Source organism: Ornithorhynchus anatinus, chromosome 1 (genome assembly GCF_004115215.2).
Source record: "Ornithorhynchus anatinus isolate Pmale09 chromosome 1, mOrnAna1.pri.v4, whole genome shotgun sequence".
NCBI lineage: Eukaryota > Metazoa > Chordata > Mammalia > Monotremata > Ornithorhynchidae > Ornithorhynchus > Ornithorhynchus anatinus.
In genome coordinates, this window is record NC_041728.1 from 112301279 (window position 1) to 112323985 (window position 22707).

General features: G+C 43.5%; 1 protein-coding gene and 1 non-coding gene across 3 annotated transcripts in view; one reads left to right on the forward strand and one right to left on the reverse strand.

Annotated features, from left to right (window-relative positions):
- Window positions 1-22707, forward strand: part of ARHGEF26 (Rho guanine nucleotide exchange factor 26) — a 166226-nt gene that overhangs the window by 25712 nt on the left and 117807 nt on the right. For both annotated transcript variants that reach the window (XM_029071943.2, XM_029071950.2), the window contains exons 4-5: window positions 320-376; window positions 4344-4504. In XM_029071943.2, coding sequence (XP_028927776.2) covers window positions 320-376; window positions 4344-4504 — 218 coding nt within the window. The remainder of the gene's footprint in view (window positions 1-319; window positions 377-4343; window positions 4505-22707) is intronic.
- On the reverse strand, window positions 12053-12190 carry LOC114817056. Its single transcript, XR_003764897.1, has one exon. It is a non-coding gene; the product is annotated as a small nucleolar RNA SNORA7 (small nucleolar RNA).

Here is a 22707-nt window from a genome sequence, read left to right on the forward strand (position 1 = left end):
TTCAGCTACTATTATCAGACTAGCCTATCCACGGAAGGGTAATTATATCGAGGCTTTTCAACATGCTAACAGGTTATGATCCTGTCTAACCGTGATTTCGGGTTTGATGGTTTCTGAACTGATTCAGCTGTGCTAATTTTTCTAAGTCAAACATCCTGAGGTGCTTAAGATAAGATAATTGTGCTCTTGGGGTAAATGTCTTGTTGATTTGATGAACTGTTACTGCTATATGGTGCAAGGTATACAGTAAGCAATAACTAAAATAACGGCATAACTAAAAGTGCCTTCAACTTGGAGTTTGTTTTTTTCTGTTGTTTAGGTGAAAAGGAATGGTTTATCTCAAACAATTAGCCAAGAAGAAAGAAAGAGACAAGAGGTATGTTTTTTTTATAGTGGGTATGTTTAAATGTTGCATTAAATATATAGAATATTTTCCATATTTAATACAGTTCTTTGCTATGAAAAAAGTAGTGTTGTCTAGTGGAAAGAGCATGGGGCTGGGAGTCAGAAGACCTGCATTCTAGAGAAGCAGCGTGGCTCAGTGGAAGGAGCCCGGGCTTGGGAGTCAGAGGTCATGCGTTTGAATTCCGGCTCAGCCACTTGCCAGCTGTGTGACTGTGGGCAAGTCTGTTAACTTCTCTGTGCCTCAGTTCCCTCATCTGTAAAATGGGGATGAAGACTGAGCCTCATGTGGGACAACCTGTTCATTCTGTATCTACCCCAGCGCTTAGAACAGTGCTCTGCACATAGTAAGCGCTTAACAAACACCAACTTTTTTTTTTAATCCCCATTCATTCAGGTGACTGCGGTGTGACTTTATTGGGCAAGTCACTCTATTTCTCTGATCCTCAATTTCCTCAGCTGCAAGATGGGGATTGAATTCCTGTTCTCTCTCCTACTTAGAAAGTGAGCCCCTTGTGGGGCACGAACTATGCCTCATCTGATTTATTTGAATTTGCCACATTGCTTAGAACAGTGCTTGACAAACAATTACCTTTATAGGAGTAAAGAAAATATTTTGAAGTTCTCTCCTATGTATTATTTTTGAAGTAGAATGTAATAGTCTCATCTAAAGCGAAGTATTTTCATAAATTAGGAAGAATTCTAAAAAAGAAAAAAAAAACTTGACTGGAAGGAACACAGAATTTGGACCTGGGAGACCAGAGTTCTAGTTCTGGTTCTCTCCACACTTGCCTACTGTGTGACTTAGGACAAGTCATTTAACTTGTGTGCCACAGTTCCTTCATTTGGACACAGCTTCTTGTGAGCAGGGACTATGTCTGATCTATCAGTGGTATTTATTAAGTGTTTATTCGGTGTAGAACATTGTACAAAGAGGTTTGAATAATTTGCACTCTCCCCAGTGCTTAGCACTATGTTTGGCACTTACTGTTTCATACTGGCAATCAGTATCGTCCTATTTTTATATTATTCATCATTTGCTGTTTTCCCTTTGAAGTGATTATGTTCTATTCATTCCTTCAACTCTCAAACTTCAAGAAAATTGGAATATTAGATTTATCTTCAACTTTCATTTTCTTGTTCATCCTTGATTATTTTTTCTTTCCTTCATTACAACGATTTTATATCTTGCAGATATTATTTAGCAGTACTTATCCTTTAAAAAATTTGTGGTATGACCAACCTAATACCTTAATTCCTATCATATTCAACTTTTCAGCCCTATTCCTGAATTCATCTTTCAGTGCAATCAAGCCCCCTTTTTTTTCTGTTCTCTAGTAGATTGCCAGTTTGGGAAATTCTTAGACCTGCTGTTATTGAACCGTTTATGCAGTTGTCTGTGTTATGACAGAGAAGCAGCATGTCCTAGTGGATGGAGCACAGTCCTGAGAATCAGAGGACCTGGGTTCTAATCCCAGCTCTGCCACTTGTCTGCTGAGTGACTCTGGGCAAGTCACTAGAAGCAGCGTGGCTCAGTGGAAAGAGCACGGGCTTTGGAGTCAGAGGTCATGGGTTTGAATCCCAGCTCGGCCACTTGTCAGCTGTGTGACTTTGGGCAAGTCACTTAACTTCTTGGTGCCTCAGTTACCTCATCTGTAAAATGGGGATTAAGACTGTGAGCCCCACGTGGGACAACCTGATTCCCCTCTGTTTACCCCAGCGCTTAGAACAGTGCTCGGCACATAGCGCTTAACAAATACCAACATTGTTACTTTACTTCTGAACCTCAATCAGTCACTTGTATTTATTGAGTGCACACTGTGTGCAGAGCATTGCACAAAGCACTTGGGAGACTACAATACAACTTGGTTGGTAGTCACATTCGCTGCACACAACGAGTTTATAGTTACCTCATCTGTAAAATGGGGATTAAATAACTGTTCTCCTACCCTCTTAGGCTCTGAGGTCCGTATAAAACAGGGACCATCTGCTCTGTTTATAGTGTATCAATCCCATTGCTTAGTAAAGTACTTTGCACATAGTAAGTGTATAACACAATTACTATTAGATGACTTCAAAGGAGGTGCAAACTTTTGAAAGTCATTTTAGACAGTGACCCTGAAAAATGATAATCAGCATTTTTAACAAAAAGCTCAAGGTTGTTATCAAAAAACAATCAAATTGTATTAGAAAAAGCAACATTTATTGAGTGTCCACTTAGTATTAATTAATGGTGCACTGTACCTGTCGCTTGGAAAGTGTAGGATAATCAAATACCATGTTCCCTGTCCACAAGAAGCTTGCACTCTAAGGGGGGAAACAAACATAAATGTACTTATATTAGTCTTATAGGTCAAATTGAATTATTGAACTCTCTTCCTGCTACCTAACCTCACTCCTCTCCCACTACAACCGAATCCATATACTTGGCTCTCTTAGACTAGCCTATTCACTGTGCTTCAGTTTCATCTTGTTATCCAACAGACCACCGTTCTCCCCATTTTCAAAGCTCTGCTGAAGTCACATCTCCTCCAGGAAGCATTCCCTGACACACCTGAGCCTGTACCCCCTAAGCCTTTACTCCCTGTACCCCCACAACACATATGTACTTATTCTTATAGTCTGTTGTTTCTCCTGCCTGTAATTAATTTTAATGTCCAATTCCTCGGCTAGGTTATAAGTAAGCTCCTTGAGGGTAGGGATTGTGCATATTTACTCTCTTGTACTCTCCAAAGTGCTTAGTAGAGTTCTCTGTACACAATAAAGGCTCAGTAAATATCACCAGTTGATAAAATCCAAGCCCTTCACTCTTTTTTCCACCACAGGCGTCACATGAGATGCTTAATGTTGGCCTTTGAGCAGGTTCTTCTTTTCTGGTGTCATCTCAAAGATGTTTATCTTAAATACTTTTTGAGAGCCCACACTGTGTACATTTTCCCATTTGTTCCACCTTGGAGGCTTATCCGATGTAAAGTGCTTAGCGTCTCTCTAGTCCGTGAACTCCCTATGGGCAGGGAATCTATCGACTCTGTTTTATTATCATAAATCAATGATATTTATTGACAGCTTACTTTGTGCAGAGCACTGTACTGAGAACTTGGGAGAGTACACTACAGCAGAATTAGCAGACACATTCCCTGCCGATAATGAGCTTACAGTCTCCCAGGCACTTAGTACAGTGCTCTGCACACAGTGTGTGCTTAATAAATACCACTGATTGATTAATTGATGCATCCTCTGTCCACTCAGCTGTGGTGGCACATGATGCCGCTTGGGTTTTTTAAAAAAATTTCCACATACAGACTCTTCTCTGTAGTGCCGAGTAAAAATCAGACATGCAGCCCGGATTTGACTTTTTTGTGTGTTCCAAATTGCGGTAAGCTGTACTATTCATTCATTCAATCAATCATATTTATTGAGCACTTACTGCCTGCAGAGCAGTGTGCTAAGTGCTTGGAATGTACAATTCGGCAACAGCTAGAGGCAATCTCCGCCCAACAACGGGCTCACAGTCTAAAAGGGGGAGACAGACAGCAAAACAAAACAAGTAGTCAGGCATCAATACCGTCAAGATAAATAGAATCATAGATACATACACATAATTAATAAAATAGAGTAATATATACAAATATATACAAATATGCACAAGTGCTGTGAGGAAGAGGGGGTAGAGCAGAGGGAAGAAGTAGGGGAAATGAGGAGAGGAGAAGGGGCAGAGGGAAAGGGAGAGCTCAGTCTGGGAAGGCCCCCGAAGGAGGTGAGCTCTCTCTCAGTAGGGCTTTGAAGAGGGGAAAAGAGTTTGGCGGATGTGAGGAGGGAGGGCATTCCTGGTCGGTGGTAGGACATGGACCAGGGGTCCTATGATGTATGGGTGGTCGACTAACTGATTTGTTGTAAAGACTCTGCAAAAAAAAACCCAACATAATGTTTATTTTCCACAGGCTATGTTTGAAGTAATATCTTCAGAACATTCATATTTACTCAGCTTGGAAATCCTCATACGGATGTTCAAAAATTCGAAGGAACTGAGTGACACAATGACCAAAACTGAGAGCCACCACCTCTTCTCCAACATTGCTGATGTTTGCGAGGCCAGCCAAAAGTAAGTGCTTGGTCAAATCGAGAACCTTCTTTAGTTTGTTTTAGTTTTGTTTTATTCATATTAATGTCTGTCTCCCACTCTAGATTGTAAGCTAGTTGTGGGCAGGGAATGCATCTGCTAATTGTTATATTGTATTCTCCCAAGCACTTAGTATGGTGTTTTGCACACAGTAAGCGCTCAATAAACACGATGGAATGAATGAAGGAATGAAAAGTTTGCCTTTAATGGCACCAAGGAAATGTTAGTGAAGAGTACAGTATAAAAGTTGATGGGTTTATCAGATTTTTCTCCTAATTCCTTAAATCATCAATCAATAGTATTTACAGAGTACCTGCTGTGGGCAGAGCACTGAATTTAGTGCTTGGAAGAGTGCAATAAAGTAAGTAATAGAGTAAGTAAGTATACAGGATCCATGCAACAAGAAACTTACATTATAGTGGGAGACACATGCATAATAAATTGCAGATAAGGGGAAAGTATTAGAGTATATAGGGGGTAGCGTGCCTCAGATGTGTGTAGGGATGACTTTAGCTTCTTGGCAACATCATTTTGGTTGTAAATACGCTTGGCACATATCCCTCTGATGTAGGGGGCTTGCCCCTCCAGCTGATCAGATTTAAAGTCCTAGTGAAAGTGACAAAGGCAAAGGGAAGACCTTCTGCTACTCAGCTGATGTGACGCTGTGCTGCTGGGTAGTAACACAGCCCGATAGGAAGTGAGAATGAGGAAGTGGCATGGCTTAGTGGATAGAGCACCGGCCTGGGAGTTGGAAGAACCCGGGTTCTAATCCCGGCTCGGCCATGTCTTCTGTGACACCTTGGGCAAGTCACTTAACTTGTTTCTCTCTCATTCACCTCATCTGTAAAATGGGGATAACATTGTGAGCTCTATTTGGGACAGGGACAGTGTCCAACCTGATGAACATGTGTCTACCCCGGTGCTTAGAACGGTGCTTGGCACATAGTAAGTGCTTAACAACTATTACTATTATTTGGGGGTTCCAGGAGTAGATACTTGGCTCTTCTGAGGCTTGAAGCTTGCCCTCTGGGCTCTGGACCCTGAGGAGGCAGGAGCAGTGTTACCCTAGGACAGGGTATTGCTGTGCATTTTTCCCCTTTGCTGCCGGTTGCTGATAGGTGGAATTCATATTGGCAGAGAAGCCTCTTGTCTCTTTTTCCCCTTTTTGGGAATGCAAGACTGCTCTGGAATGGCATTAAGGGATTCTAATTCATTAGGACAGCCTGTGCCTTGATCACTATGGGTATTGAAAAAACTGCTAGCATTTTTTGCCAAGAGGTGTGAAATTCAACTCTTTGGCTCCTTTCTTTTCAGGGATGCTAACAAGGGATCAGGCAGCTGCCCTAGCCTCTCCCTGAAGCAGTGGGTCTCCAAGGCCTTTCTCACCAAACCAAGAAGAGCACACAGTGACAGTCCTGCCACAGACTTCTTCCCCTTTCAGGTGTGGGAAAGATTGCCTAGTGAGATAAAGCAAGGGCCTGGGAGAAATAGGGACCTGGGTTCTTGTTCTGGCTCTGCCACTTGTCTGCTGTGTGACTTTGGGTGAGTCACTTCACTTCTCTGGGCCTAAGTTACCTTATCTGTAAAATGGAGATTGACTGTGAGCCCCATGTGGGACGTGGACTGTGCAACATGGCTCAGTGGAAAGAGCCCAGGCTTGGGAGTCAGAGGTCATGGGTTCTAATCCCGGCTCTGCTGCTTGTCAGCTGTGTGACCTTGGGCAAGTCACTTAGCTTCTCTGTGCCTCAGTTACCTCATCTGTAAAATGGGGATGAAGACTGTGAGCCCCACGAGAGACAAGCTGATTACCTTGTATCTACACCAGCGCTTAGAACAGTGCTTGGCACATAGTAAGTGCTTAACAAATACAAACTTTATTATTATTATTATTATTATTATTATTATTATTATTACCTTGTATCTACCCCAGAACTTAGAAGAGTGCCTGGCACATAGTAAGCGCTTAACATATAAAAACATTCTTTAAAGGCTCTGCATGAGGGGACAGCATTCAGGCTAAAGTGCCTTTGTTCACACTGTACCTGTTTCAGGCTTCTGGCACTGTTGCTGGGCTGGAAATTATTGGATTGTCCTTTTCCAAGTGCTTAGTACAGTGCTCTGTACACAGTAAGTGCTCGATAAATGTGATTAAATGAATAAATGACTTGTTATGCTTTGAACTGTCTCTTGGGTAGCCATAACCTTGTGCCTGCTCTGGAGTAGTTCTACTTGTGAACTACAGTTCTTAGCAGCCCCTCCCCAATGAATGAGTTTTTGAGCATGGGGAGAGGTAACACTCTTCTAAGACAGTGCTGACTAGTGGAAAGAGCTCAGGATTGGGGGTAAGGAGGCTTGGGTTCTAAATTCAACTCTGCCAGTGACTTATTGTGTAATCAATTAATCAGTGGTATTTATTAAGAGCTTATTATGTGCAAAGCACTGTCCTAAGTGCTTGGGGCAGTACAGTACAACAGAGTTAGTAGGCACATTGCCTACCCACAAGGAGCTTGCAGTTTAGGGTAACCTTGGGTCAGTCAATTCTTCCTCTCTGGGCCTCGATTTCCTCATCTATAAAAATGGAGCTGAGCTCCATTTGGAGACAGGGACAGGGACTGGAGCCGATCTCATAAATTTGTATCTACCCCACTGTAAACTCATTGTGGGTAGGGAATGTGTCTGTTATATTGTAATCTGCCAATTTTTTAGTCTGTCAATCTGTGTGTAGACCACTGACTGCCTGCTTAATCAATGCCATGATAATAATTATTATTGTAAAATGTTGAGCCCCAGAAGTTCACCCTTTTCTAAACTGAAAATCAGTTTGGGCCCAGATCCCCACAGTCATTGGATGGGTTTGGGTCTACGCCCAGGTTTGGGCCTGCTTTCTTGGGGCAACCAGCCCTCCCACGGCTAACTAGGAGTCATCTTACTGGTAGGGCACCTTGTACTTCCACCAGCCCCAAGGTGGGTGACTTTGTGGGGCCAGCATGCTAACGAACTCCCAAGGGATCGCTCGAGTTGGAATGTGGAAGCCTGGAAAGTTGACTGGCTAGCAGGAGAGAACTATGGATTTTTCCTTGCATTTGGATTGCTGGAGAGATGGATCAGGAGCACACAGCTCTCTGTGGTGTTAAATTTTTATCAATCAGTGGTATTTATTGAGCCCTTACTTTATGCAGAGCACTGTACTAAGCATTACGGTACAACAGAGTTGAAAGACACAGTCCCTACCCACGAGAAGCTGACAGTCTCCCTCTTTCTCCAAGATTCCTACCCTTGTTAAAACCCACACTTCTCAATTTCAAAACTTCCCTAGTTTGAGTGTGCTGCTGTCGTCTTTAGTGGAACATGGTGAGTCCAAAGCAGCGTGTTCTTCTTTTCCAACTTGTTTCCCACTCCAGCTTCTGATTGAAGCTGACCCTGAACTAGGTGACAGCTGAGTTTCACTTAGGCCCCTTTCTCAACTGTGCCCCTCCTTGCCAGGTCCAATGAAGCAGCCTAGCTGGTCAGTGAAGTGCCCCAATATAGAGGGACAAAAGTGAGGTGAAGAGGTCCTAATAAAATGACTATCATTATTATTGTTAAGCATGTAGCTTGGCTCAGTGGAAAGAGCCCGGGCTTCAGAGTCAGAGGTCATGGGGCTCTAATCCTGACTCTGCCACTTGTCAGCTGTGTGACATTGGGCAAGTCACTTATCTGTGCCTCAGTTCCCTCATCTGTAAAATGGGGATTAAGATTGTGAGCCCCGTGTGGGACAATCTTGGGATATCGCCAAGATCCGCCCTTTCCTCTCCACCCAAACGGCTACCTTACTGCTACGGGCTCTCGTTATATCCCGGCTAGACTACTGTGTCAGCCTTCTCTCTGACCTCCCTTCCTCCTCTCTCGCCCCGCTCCAGTCTATTCTTCACTCCGCTGCCCGGCTCATCTTCCTGCAGAAATGATCTGGGCATGTCACTCCCCTTCTTAAACAACTCCAGTGGTTGCCTATCAACCGCCGCTCCAAACAAAAACTCCTCACTCTAGGCTTCAAGGCTCTCCATCCCCTTGCCCCTTCCTACCTCTCCTCCCTTCTCTCTTTCTACCGCCCACCCCGCACGCTCCGCCCCTCCGCTGCCCACCTCCTCACCGTCCCTCGGTCTTGCCTATACCGCCGTCCACCCCCGGGCCACGTCCTCCCGCGGTCCTGGAACGCCCTCCCTCCTCACCTCCGCCAAACTGATTCTCTTTCCCTCTTCAAAACCCTACTTAAAACTCACCTCCTCCAAGAGGCCTTCCCAGACTGAGCTCCTCTTCTCCCTCTACTCCCTCTACCACCCCCCTTCACCTCTCCGCAGCTAAACCCTCTTTTCCCCCCATTTCCCTCTGCTCCTCCACCTCTCCCTTCCCATCCCCACAGCACTGTACTCGTCCGCTCAACTGTATATATTTTCATTACCCTATTTATTTTGTTAATGAAATGTACATCGCCTCGATTCTATTTAGTTGCCATTGTTTTTACGAGATGTTCTTCCCCTTGACTCTATTTATTGCCATTGTTCTTGTCTGTCCGTCTCCCCCGATTAGACTGTTAGCCCGTCAAACGGCAGGGACTGTCCCTATCTGTTGCCGACTTGTTCATTCCAAGTGCTTAGTACAGTGCTCTGCACATAGTAAGCACTCAATAAATACTATTGAATGAATGAATGAATGAATGAATGAACAACCTGATTGCCTTGTACCCCTCTGGCACTTAGTACAGTGATTGGCTCATAGTAAGCGCTTAACAAATGCCATCATTATGTACTGTTTACCAAGCACTGTTCTAAGCAGTGGGGTAGATATAACATCATCAGGTGGGACACAGACCCTGTCCCACGTGGGAATAACAGTCTTAGTAGGAGGGAGAACAGGTACTGAATCCTCATTTTACAGATGTGGAAACTGAAGTACAGAGAAGTTGAAGGAACTTGCCCAAGGTCACATGACAGAGTTGGGATTAGAACCCAGGTCCTCTGATTCCCAGTTCCACGTTCGTTTCACTAGGCTACACTGCCCCTCACTAAGCCATGCAGGTCTCCACTCCCTTTCCTTTCCATCTCTATCTCCTCCCCTATTACTTGTTCCTCCTGAGTTTTGCTTTTTATCTTGCCACTTGCCAGCATCTGGAACAGTTACCACAGTGAGTTTGTGATCCAGGCTTTTCTACTCTCCTGGATTCAGCAACTTTGAGGAGTCTATACTAGTTTGGAGTATAGAGCTGGACCTGGAATATTGAATATGCAATGCCACTAATTTTAAATGTTAAGCTCCTACAGTAAAATCCATTCTTTTTATTTTGCTTTTCAAGCACCTGCTATTAAATCTCCAGTATTTGATCTTTAGAATTTGTAAAGCGTAACAATTAGACATTTTAAGGCCAGAAAGCCAGAAATAAGGAACGAGAGAATTTGTAGTTTAGGAATTGGAGTTGAGGTATTACACTTAATGTGAGAAGGCATACTCTTAAAAGCGGTTTCAAGTGGGACTGCCTCTGGATTTTTATTTTTAGGTGGTGGAAGTCAGGTTGTTGCTGATTTAATGTTTAACTACAACAGAAATAATGTGTCTTTTATCTCCCTTAGGATCCACTTTAGTAAGGTACATAGCTGTTTTCCCTCTAGCAATTTGGGCTAGCTCTTTAAGTAGCTCACTGAGTGTATTAGTAAGTAGCTGAGAAGTAAAATAGAAAGGACTTCTTAAACTACTTTATATTGGGATTGGTAACATTTTAAGTTGGCAGACAGAATTTCTGCTTGCTCTTTCCTGCTGCTTTCAAGAAGTTTTGCAAAGTACCATGTTGAATGTTGTAACTGTGCCCTTTGTTCACTTAGACTTACACGTTCCCCTACTAAGCCCTCTTTTTCCCTACTCCCTCTCCCTTCTGCATTGCCTATACATTTTATTTGTCGAGAAGCAGCATGGTCTAGTGGATAGAGCATGACCCTGGGGTGCAGGCGCAGCATGCAAACAACTCGGGCTGGACAGATCTGTGAATCGCAATCCCGTCCACCCTCTTGGCCTTTGGGGGTCGACAGGACAGACAATTCACTTTATGAAGTTCCCTATATGATTGTTCATTCATTCAACTGTATTCGAGCACTTACTGTGTGCAGAGCACTGTACTAAGCGCTTGGGAGACTACAATACACAATATTTGTGGTGACCAGCCCCATTACCTAACAACCCTTTAAATGAGGAAGTCTTCCCTAATGTCTAAATTAATGATATTTAAGTGCTTACTTTATGCGAAGCACTATATTAAGAGTCGGGGCAGACGTGTGCTTTTCAGATTGAACACCATCCCTTTCTCACATGGGCTCATAATTTAAGTATGAGGGAGTAAGATTCAATCCCCGTTTTACAGATGAGGTAACTGAGGCACAGAGAAGGTAAGTGTCTAGCTCAAGGTCACACAGCAGGCAAGTGGAGGAGGTGGGACTAGAACCCAGGCCCTAATTTGATTATCTTCTGCTCTCTGAATAAAAGTAACTATTATGGCCAGAAAACCTTTCCATACCCATTAAAAATAGTAATTGCATGTTTGTTTTTTAAACTCTCTAAATTACATTTCCATAAGCCAGGCCTTAGCATTTTTAACCATCACATTTTACTTTTGATTATTTTTCAAGAACAGAGATTTCCAAACCCCTTAAAATAACATAAATATTTAGAACTGAAGACCTCAAAAATATATATATATTTTGCATAGTTAAGATAGTGATATCTATGGAAGGAATTTTGAATTCTAAACTATGTCTTCTGTTTGTGATATTAGAAAAGATATCTATTCACCTAGATGATTCGGGAGTCACGAGGAACTAAATTAGTATCCAGCTTGTAGACGAATCTGGCTAATGTAGTAATTGCTGACTCTCACAATGTGTGTGGCCTATGTGGGCAGCAGAAAAGCAGCCTGGCCTATTAGATAGAGCACAGGCCTGGGATTTGGAAGAACCTGAGTTCTAATCCCAGCTCTGCCATTTGGGGTGACCTTGGGCAAGTCATTTAACTTGTCAGTTCCTCAGTTGTTGTTGTCTTATGCTATCGAGTTGTGTCTGACCCATAGTGACGCCATAGCAGCATGGCCCAGTGGAAAGAACACAGGCTTCGGAGTCAGAGGTCATGAGTTCGACTCCTGGCTCTGCCACTTAGCTGTGTGACTGTGGGCAAGTCACTTAACTTCTCTGTGCCTCAGTTCCCTCATCTGTAAAATGGGGATTAAAAGTGTGTGAGCCCCACATGAGACAACCTGATGACTCTGTATCTCCCCCAGCGCCCCCAGCGCTTAGAACAGTGCTCAGCACCTAGTAAGCGCTTAACAAATACCAACATCATTATCTCTCCCAGAACACCCCACCTTCATCTGCAATCATTCTGGTAGTGTATCCATAGAATTTTCTTAGTAAGAATGCAAAAGTAGTTTACCGTTGCCTCCTTCAGCGCAGTAAACCTGAGTCTCCGCCCTTGATTCTCTCCCATGCCACTGCTGCCCAGAATGGTTGAGTTTTGACTTGTAGCAGATTGGCTTCCACTCGCTAGCCACTGCCCGAGCTAGGAATGGAATGGATATGCTACTGCTTGACTCTCCCTCCTGTAGTTGAGACTGGTAGAGTACTGGAAACTCTCCAGATGCCATCCTGAGAAGCATCCTGATTGATTTAGTGAATCAATTAACTGTATTTATTTAGTTACCTCAGTTACCTCATCAGTAAAATGGGTTTGGGACTGTGAGTTCTGTGTGGGACAGCGACTGTGTCCAACCAGATTATCTTGTACCTACCCCAGAGCTTAGTACAATGCCTGACACATAATCAGTCAATCGTATTTTAATGGTTACTTTTTAGGGAGCACTGTACTAAGCACTCAGGAGAAGACACTATAACAATAAACATTCCCTGCCGACAATGTGCTTTCAGTCTCGAGGGGGAGACAGAAATTAATACAAATTACATCTGTGCACATAAGTGCTGTGGGGTTGAGGGGAGGACTAATAAAGGGAGCAAGTCAGGGTGATACAGAAGGGAGTGGGAGAAGAGGAAAGGAGGGCTTAGGGAAGGCTTCTTGAAGGAGATGTGCCTTCAATAAGGCTTTGAATCGGTGGAGAGTCATTGTCTGTCAGATGAGGAGGAAGGGCATTCCAGGCCAGAGACAGGAAGGGGGTGAGTGGTCAGCAGTGAGGCAGACAAGATCAAGGTACAGTGAAAGGTTAGCATTAGAGGAGTTGAGTGTGTAGGTTAGGTTGCAGTAGGAGAGCAGCAAAATGAGGTAGGAGGGGGCAAGGTGATGGAGTACATTAAGGCCAGTGGTAAGGAGTTTCTGTTTGTGGAGGTGGATGGGCAACCACTGGAAGTTGTTGAGGAGAGGGGAAACATGGTCAGAACTTTTTTTTTTTTTTTTTTTAAGAAAAATGATCTGGGCAGCAGAGGCAAGAGGCTAGGGGGTCAGCAAGGAGGCTTATCCAGTCATCAAGGCAGGATAAGATGAATGATTGGATTAACAGGGTAGCAATTTGGATGGAGAGGAAAGGACAAGTTTTAGTGATTCTGTGAAGGCTGAACCAATAAGATCTAGTGATGGACTGAATATGTGGGCTGAATAGGAGAGGAGTCGAGGATAATGGCTAGGTATGGGTTTGTGAGACAGGAAGGATTGTGGTGGAAGGAAGGAAGGAAGCATCTACAGTGATGGGGAAAGTCAAGCGGAGGACAGCGTTAGGGCGCGAAGATAAGTTCTGTATTAGACATGTTAAGTTTGAAATGAGAGGAGGACATCCAAATAGAGATGTCTTGAAGTCATAAGGGAATGTGAGACTGCAGAGAGGAAGAGAGATCAGGGCAGGAGCTGTAGATTTTTATATCATCTGCTTAGGGGTGGTAGTTGAAGTCATGCAAGTGAATCAGTTCTCCAAGGGAGTAGGAATAGATGGAGAATAGAAGGGGACTCAGAATTGAACCTTGAGGGACCCCCATAGTTAGGAGGTGGGAGGCAGAGGATGAGCCTCGGAAAGAGACTGAGAATGAGCAGCCAGAGAGATTGGAGGAGAACCAGGAGAGGACAGTGTCAGTGAAGCTGAGGTTAATAATAATAATAATAATAATAATGGTATTTGTTAAGCGCTTACTATGTGCAGAGCACTGTTCTAAGCTCTGGGGTAAACACAGGGGAATCAGGTTGTCCCACGTGGGGCTCACAGTCTTAATCCCCATTTTACAGATGAGGGAACTGAGGCACAGAGAAGTTAAGTGACTTGCCCACAGTCACACAGCTGACAAGTGGCAGAGCTGGGATTCGAACTCATGAGCCCTATCTCCAAAGCCCATGCTCTTTCCACTGCGCCACGAGGTTGGATAGTGTTTCCAGGGGAAGGGGCTGGGTGACAGTATCAAAGATGGTTGAGAGGTGGAGGAGAATTAGGATGGAGTAGAGGCTGTTTTGGCATGAAGGAGATCATTTTGTGACATTTGATAGGGCAGTTTTTGTGGAGTGAAGGGGATAGAAGCCAGATCAGAGTATGTCAAGAAGAGAATTAGAGGAGGGATATAGTAGGTGCTTAACAAACACCATTTCAAAAAAAAAAAAGGAAGTAGAGCAAGGGGAACTGGGTCTGGGTTCCTTGGCAGTCATGAGGCACAGGATCTGCTGATGCCCAGAGCCCTAAGACCCTGGACTGAGAGGAAATTTAGGAAGGACCCAGGCCCAGCCACAAAGCTCTAGGGTGCCAGCACATAGGAGTCTGAAGGGGGAGATGCGGAAGGAAGAAGGTAGGACTAGGGGGAGATGAGGAAGGAAGAAGGTAGGACTTCTAGACTGTAAGGTCGTTGTGGACAGAAAATGTGTCTGTAATATTATACTCTTCCAAGTGCTGAGTACAGCGCTCTGCACACAGTAAGTGCTCAATAAATACCACTGAGTGGCTGACCTAAAAAGGAGCAGAAAAAAAAGGCAGAAGGAGTGAATCAATCAACTGTATTGAGCACTTATTACGTGCAGTGCACTGTATTAAACACTTGGGAGAGTACGATATAACAGAATTAGTAGACATTTTCCCTGTCCATAATGTGAAGACAGAAATAAGGTAAGTAAAGGAGAGGCACTGGGAAAAAGTGTTTCTGGGGAACAGAATATAAAGGCCTGTGAAAGGCAGAGAAGGGGAGTGGAAAGGGAAAACCGGGCTAGGAATGAGGAGTGAAGTAGACAAGGATGACAGAATGAAGTAACGTTTGGAAGTCAGTGGAGGAGATGGATAATGGAGAGAATTAAACAGGGGAAAGGGGGGAGTAATGTGGAGAGGAAGTGCAGGAAGAAGGTGATGAGGAAGACTACAAAACTCTACAAAGAGGGAAGTCTACAAGCTCATGAGGGGTGTTGTCAGAGTGAATTCAGAATTGCTATCCATATGAGGACACACCCATCGAAGCTTGGAAGACATAGGTTCTGGGGAAACAAAAGAGAAGTTTTCACAGAGTGGGTGGTAAACATATGGAATTTATTACCACAAGAACTTGTGTAGGCAGAAAATATCAATAGCTTCAAGAGGGTTTGGGTAATCATGCACAAAAGGCTTGTAATAATAATAATTCTGGTATTTGTTAAGCACTTACTGTGTGCCAGGCACTATACTAAGTGCTGGGATGGACACAAGCAAATCAGATTGGACACAGTCACTGTAGTCCCTGTCCCAGATGGGGCTCACAGTCTCAATAATGGGCTATTGGAGGGAAAGTTAGGGAAAAGAGATGTGAAAAATATCATTGCCTAATTGTGAGGATGGGTATCGGAGACAATTATCACACTATTCTACAAGGCAGCCTGTTGGTAGAACACTGGGCTTGCGATTGTTTGGACCCAGTAAATGGCCTTGCTCATCCTCTTGTATTCTAAGGGCATGGAAGGAGGAGGAGAGGGATGAGAATAAATTAGGGAGAGAAGAGAAAATGACTGGGAAAGGAAGAGAAAGGGCCAGTAGAGAATGGAAGCACATATGAAGGTGCTACAGTGCCTTGCACATAGTAAGTGCTTAACGAATACCATAGTTATTAGGTCATGATGGAGAAATGCAAAAATGAAGAGTAACAGGGTTACCCACCTCTTGATGAGTGGTCAATACGACTAGGAGAGTGATTGATATCCAACCCCTACCCCCCTTTCCATTTCTTCTTTTTATGGCCATAGTAAATTTTAGTACAAAATATGTTTTCCCAGCATTTTATTTTCCAAATGATTGCCTTTCACACATTGAATACAGCTGTACTCAAATTAAGTCCACATGGGATTTTCAAAAAGGTCAGAACATGAAGTGGGCACATGTTTACAAAATTAATTTCACCGTTTTGAGACAAGTCGATTTTTATTGTAAAACAGTGGTAGGCTTTATTATTCATGTGAAACTACCTGATTAGTGAAGTCAGAATATTAAAAAGGCCTGGTTTGTTCAAATTCTGACAGACTTTTAAAATGCCATCGGGGGACCAGTGAAAAGAGCCTGAGATGGGGAGTCAGAAGACTTGGACTTTCCACCCAGCTTGGCCATTAGCTCCTGAGTGACCTTCAGCAAGTCACTTGACCTCTCCAATGGGGTCAAGACACCTGCCCTCCCTTCCTTTTAGATTGTGAATCCCACAAAGGACTGGGGGGGACTGTGTCTGATCTGATTACCGTATTTACTGGCACAATTGCCTTCTCTGCATAATCCCTTCCTCTCCCTCCCGTGTGTACACACACACAGTTGGAGGAGGAAATAAAAGATTATTTTTGTAAGCAATGATAACAGCCTGGTTGGAAGAAGATAAGGGTTGGGATGTGTGAAGTCTGCAGATACACAGGGTAGGAAGAGAAGGGAGGAGAAGTTAATTGATCTGAGGACCTATTGTATGAGGCAACAGAAGTGCAATAGTAGTAAGATACTGCAGTGTCAAGTGCCCTCTTACCTTTCTCGTCTCTCTTTTCCCTCCTCTCACACCAACCTTCACACTGTGCCTAGATCTCATCTCTCCACCCACCCCTTGCTCCTCTCTTCCTTCTGTCTTGGAATCTCTCTCCCTCTTCATATCTGACAGACCACTACTCTCCCCACTTTCACAGTCCTCTTACAATCACATCTTCTCCAAGAAGTCTTTCCCCTCTAGAATGTAAGCTCCATCTTGACTGTGAGCTCACTGTGGGCAGAAAACATGGAGAAGCAGGGTGGCTTAGCGAATAGAGCACAAGCCTGGGAGTCAGAAGGATCTTGGTTCTAATCCTGGATCTGCCACGTGTCTGCTGGGTGGCCTTGGTCAAGTCACTCAACTTCTCTGGGCCTCAGTTACCACATCTGTAAAATGGGGAGTAAGAGTGTGAGCCCCATGGGGGACAGAGACTGTGTCCTACCTGATTAATTTGTATGTACTCCAGTGCTTAGAACAGTGCTTGGCCCATTGTAAGTGCTTACAAGTACCATAATAACTACCAACTCTGTTATATTGTATTTTCCCAAGCGCCTAGTATAATTCTCTGCACACAGTAAACATTCAGTAAGTACAGTTGACTAACCACTAATTTCCCCACCCTATTCATTCTCCCTTCTCCCTGACTTATGCATTTAGGTCTGTACTCCTTAAGCACATTGATACAACAGCACCAACCCCACGGCACTTTCATAAATATCCCTCTGCTCTTCCCTTTCCCCTGTGATTTAATGTTTGCTTCCCCCTCTAGATTGTAAAATCCTTGAGGGCAGGGATTGTGTCTATCAACTCCGTTGTACTCTCCCAGTTGCTTAATACAGTGATCTGCACCCAGGTAATACTCCATAAATGCCAATGATTATTTTTTTCCTCCTGCACTTCTTATTGCTAGGCCCAATTCCCAGATTAATAGCCCCTCTTTTTGGGGGGATTGCAAAAAGTGGGACAAATAAGTGAATAAATATGGTATCAGGCTTAGCTCAGTGCTTGGCACAGTAACTGCTCAGTAAGTATTACTTTTGCTTGTGAAACAAATATAAAGCAAATGAAAACATGACCCATTTCTTGAATGATGAACATTACACTGCAGTAAGTCCTGTTGTTGTCCCCACTTCATTCAATCATATTTATTAAGCACTTACTGTGTGTAGAGCACTGTACTAAGTGCTTGGGAAACTGCAGCAATAAACAGTGACATTCCCTGTCCACAGCGAACTAACAGCCTAGAGTGCGGGAGACAGACATCAATACAAAAAAATAAAATTACAGGTGTATATATATATATATATATATATATATATATATAGGTGCTGTGGAGCTGAGGAGTGGGAAGAGCAAAGGGAGCAAGTCAGGGTGATGCAGAAGGGAGTGGGAGATGAGGAAAAGTGGAGCTTAATCTGGAAAGGCCTCTTGAGGGGGATGTGCCTTCAATAAGGCTTTGAAAGGGTAATTGTCTGTCAGATTTGAGGAGGGAGGGTGTTCCAGACCAGAGGCAGGATGTGGGCCAGGGATGAGAAGCAAGATGGAGAGATCAAGGCACAGTGAGCAGGTTAGCACTAGAGGAGCAAAGTGTGAGGGCTGGGTTGTAGAAGGAGAAAAGTTAAATGAGGTAGGAGAGGGCAAGGAGATGTACTGCTTTTAAGTCAGTGGTGAGGAGTTTTTGTTTGATGGGGGGTGGATGGGCAACCAACGAGATTTTTGAGGAGTGAGGGTGATATGTCCTGAACATTTTTGAAGAAAGATGAACTGGCTTATGTCCGTACCTGTAATTTATTTATATTAATGTCTGTCTCCCCCTGTCTAAAGTGTAAGTTCGTTGTGGGCAGGGAATGTGCCTGTTTGTTGTTGTATTGTACTCTCTCAAATGCTTAGTGCAGTGCTCTGCACACAGTATGTGCTCAATAAATATGAATGACTAATCCAGCAGTTTGGGTTGTAATAGAAGAGTTTGTACTATAATTCCCAGAAACAACATGGACTAGTAAACCCTTCGATTAGACTGTAAGCCCGTCAAACGGCAGGGACTGTCTCTATCTGTTGCCGACTTGTTCATTCCAAGCGCTTAGTACAGTGCTCTGCACATAGTAAGCGCTCAATAAATACTATTGAATAGTGGAAAGAGCACGGGGCTGAAAGTCAGGAGGTCTGGGTTTTAATCTTAGGCAAGTCACTAAATTTCTCTATGTCTGTTTCCTCAGTGCTTCTCACCTGATCTCCCTCCCCCTTAGACTGAACCCATTGTAAGCTCCCTGTGGGCAGGGAATGTGTCTGTTTATTGTTCTATTGTACTCTCCCAAGTGCTTGGCACAGTGCTGTGCAGTACGTGCTCAGTAAATACTATTGACTGACTGACAGGGACTGTGTCCAATCTGCTTAGATTTGATCTACCCCAACACTCAGTTCAATGATCTGTACATAGTAAGTGCTTAAGAAATACTATTACTATTATTTTTGTTATTATTCTATTCTATTAGTAAAATCCCTGGGTTTTCTGGATGTTTTAGTGGAACCATATACCCTATGAAACTAGTGGGTATTGAGTGCAAGGCAGCAAAAATGATCCCCTCTAGCTCCTCTAGGCAGTAAGCTCATTGTGAGTAGGGAACATGTCTATTAACTCTGTTATACTGTTGTACTGTACTTTCCCAAGCTTTTAGTACAGTGCTCTGCACTCAGTGCTCACTAAGTACAATTGACTGATCAGAGAATATGGATTACGGGGGATGTATCCTACCTGGCTCTGACTTTGTAGCCTCTGGGTTGGGATCCAGGGTACACCGAGTCGGGAAATGGGAACAAGATCTCTTCAGTTATCCCGTGGTTTGGGGTTGAAGAGGAGGAGGGGAAAAGGAAAACAGTATTCCCCAAAGCTTGTGTTATACACAAAATTTACTGTATTGGCATATAACATTGAACTTGAAAAGGAAGTAATATTTTTTTTAATGTTGAAACTGTTTCAAAGTTGTCTTAAAGTGATAGCTCTTGTGCAAGTTTAGTTAGCAAATTTACCTTCCCTGTCCCCAAGGCACACAGCTTACAAAATTCCATTTTAGAAGGCCATCCTTGGTAAATAACATTGCCACCTCATTTTTCTTACCTAGTATCTGGGTACTTTTATCCATTAATGGACAGGTCATGGCATTTTTCTGGAACTTTTCTGACAGATAATTTTTCCTTTGGTACTATTTCATCGTCGAAATTAACAAGGTGGAAGAAAATGGAAGTTTATTTGAAATTCATGTTAGCTGTTCTGTAGAGCAAGCTTCCCATTTCAGAATCTAACTCAATGTACTTAATCATTTTTATTTGGCATGTTAATTTCTGAAGGCCAGAATGAAATATGGTAGAAGGACTGATTTACAACCCGAGATTGCAGAGTGCCTTTCATTTTTAAGATAGGCTTTTATTTAGCTCTACTTCTTAAATGAAATCTACATACCCCCTACACTCTTCCCCTAACTTGCCCTCCCCCGCTCTGATTATATTGTGATTTGTCATACTATCGATATAAATGGGATGAATGATCTGATACCAAAGCTCATTGTCCTCCAAAAGTGAGATGCTAGAATTCCAGTCATTTTGCAGAGAAGTTTTATGTTACCGATACCACAGAATGACTGATTGCTTTCTGCCATGGTCATAACTCAGATCAGAGTTGCACAAGAATCCTGGTCTGGTTTGGTTTGGGTGAGATTGGGGTGATGTGGGAGACCCCAAGATGTCTTACACTCCTGAGCTTTGTTGGGGAACCTGCCTCAAGACTCCCTGTTAGCTACACGGAGTGGCAGAGAGCCTGTCTTCTGACCCTTTCAGAAGCATGTACCCTAATATTAGCTCCTCATGCCCTTACTGCATCTGGGGAAGGGGTGACCCCAGCGTTAACGTCCCCCAGTAGGCTCAGCTACTGTTGAGCTGGGGCTGTGGTGCTGAATCCATTACTTCTGCTTGTTTTTTGTGGTCGTTGTTGTTTTATGGCATTTTTAAAGCACTTTCTATGTGCTAGGCACTGTACTAGGCGATGGGATAGATTCAAGCTAACCAGGTTAAACGCAGCCCATGTCCCACATGGGGCTCACAGACTTCATCCCCGTTTTTACAGAAGAGGGAACAGAGGCCCAGAGAAGTGAATTGCCCAAGGTCACACATCATACAAGGAGCTGAGTCAGGATTAGAACCCCAGTCCTGTGCTTTACCCACTAGGCCAAGCTGCTTCTCATCTCCACTTTCCCGTCAATTCCATTAACTAGTAGTTCCTATTGGAGGTTTTCCTGTGGCATTTACATGCCTTCTGTTCTCCTGAACAAGGTCTGGACTTGACATAGACACCCCAAGACTGCAGAAGTGGTATGCCATATGGATTCATAATGCCCCTAATCAGCAATCCCTTGGGAGGGCTCTGACCTGCTGAGCTGGGAAGAGGTTGAAATGGTAATATTCACTGCTTGCTTGAGAAGCAGCCTGGTGGAGCAGGGTTAGAACTCAGGTCCTCTTCCAGGCCTACACTCTTTCCACTAGACCAAGAAGCTTCTCATTTAAAATATGCTCAATGTTTTCCATCTGTAATTTATTTTGATCTCTGCCTCCCCCTCTAAACTGTAAGCTCCTCGTGGGGAAGGATCATACCTACCAATTCTATTGTACTCTCCCAGTGGTCTGCAAACAGTAAGCGCTCAGTAGATACCATTGATGAATTTATTCAAAGTTCTTTGGAGAAAATAAAAAGTGAAATATTCCAGGGTGGGGTTCCCTTACACTTCTGTGTCTAGACACAGTCGTGTGTATGTTCGGGGAGGACAAAAATCGGGATGACTACAATGTGCAGCCTCTGGTCTATATCTTATCCTTGAAACCAAGATGCCCTTTCTGAAGAAAAGTAGCTTATTTTCTGTTTCTTTAGTGAAAGGAGAAAAGTCGTTTTTGTTTGTAAATATTTCAGAAGTGGAACAATAACAGAATCTTCTAAAACACCCATGGGAAAACAAAGGTACTTCCGAACAGAAATCCCAAAGTCAAACATGAGTTTAATTATAAATGTGGACTTAGGCAGGACATCTCCGGTTGATGACTTCTCCGGTTGATGACTACAGAAGACTACAGTGGTCTAAATAGTCAGCGGTTGCAGGGCATTCTCCAGCCCCAAGCAGCTTTCTAGAAGTCCCTCAGATAAGATCCTTGTTGCCTCCAGATCCCTCCTGGTTTGCTGAAAGCGTCGAACTACCGTTTTGTGTCTAAGTGGGGAGGGCCCCACATTTGCATTCACAGTCGTTTAGTTCCGGGTACATCAGGTGTCTAGTTGGCAGTCACAGAAGGCCTTCTGTGTGCCAGTGAAGGAGGGACTCTAAGTGACAATCTGGAAGCCCGGAACTAAGATGGAAGTGCCTCTAATGGTTAAACTCTGTGTCATTCACTTTTAATGTTATCTTTGAGCACAAGAAACTGGAGAGCTTCAGAGATTCTCATTTTTACCAGTTTTTCAAGGCTTTCTTCTATTAACACTATACTCTCCCAAGTGCTTTGCGTAGTGCTCTGCACACAGTAAGCATTTAAATACCATTGACTGAGCTTTTCAAACAGGACAACTGACGAGAGCTCCTTCATTCCAAAGCAAAGCCCTCAAGTCTCAGGTTTCTTTTCTTTCTCCCATTCATTGTCTCTTTCTTCCCTCCTCCTCTGCAACCTCCTATTCCCAAGAAGCAGTTATTAATGATAATAATACTAATAATAGTGATTGGTACATAGTAAGCACTTCACAAATACCGTAATCAATAATAATTATTATTATTAACACGGGGCTCTCAGAGTAAGGAGGGAGAACAGATGTTGAATCCCCATTTTGCAGATGAGGGAACAGAGGGACAGAGAAATGAAATGACCAGTGACAGAGTCAGCATTAGAACCCTGGGCCCCTGACCCTCATGCTCATGCTATTTCCACTTGGCCATGCTGCTTCTCAATTAGTGGTGTTTATTGAGGATTTACACTGTACTAAGCACTTGGGAGAATACAACCAGATGCAGTTCTTGCCCTCAAGGAGGCTACAGTCTAGTGGGGGAGACAATTGTTAAATGAAGAATATGTACTGAAGCAAAGGGGCCCATCACATGCCGACTCGACTACTGCTTCAGCCTTGTTGCCAACCTCCCTGCCTCCAGCCTCTCCCCACTCTATTTATTCAGTCTTATTTATTATTATTATTGTTGGTATTTGTTAAGCGCTTACTAT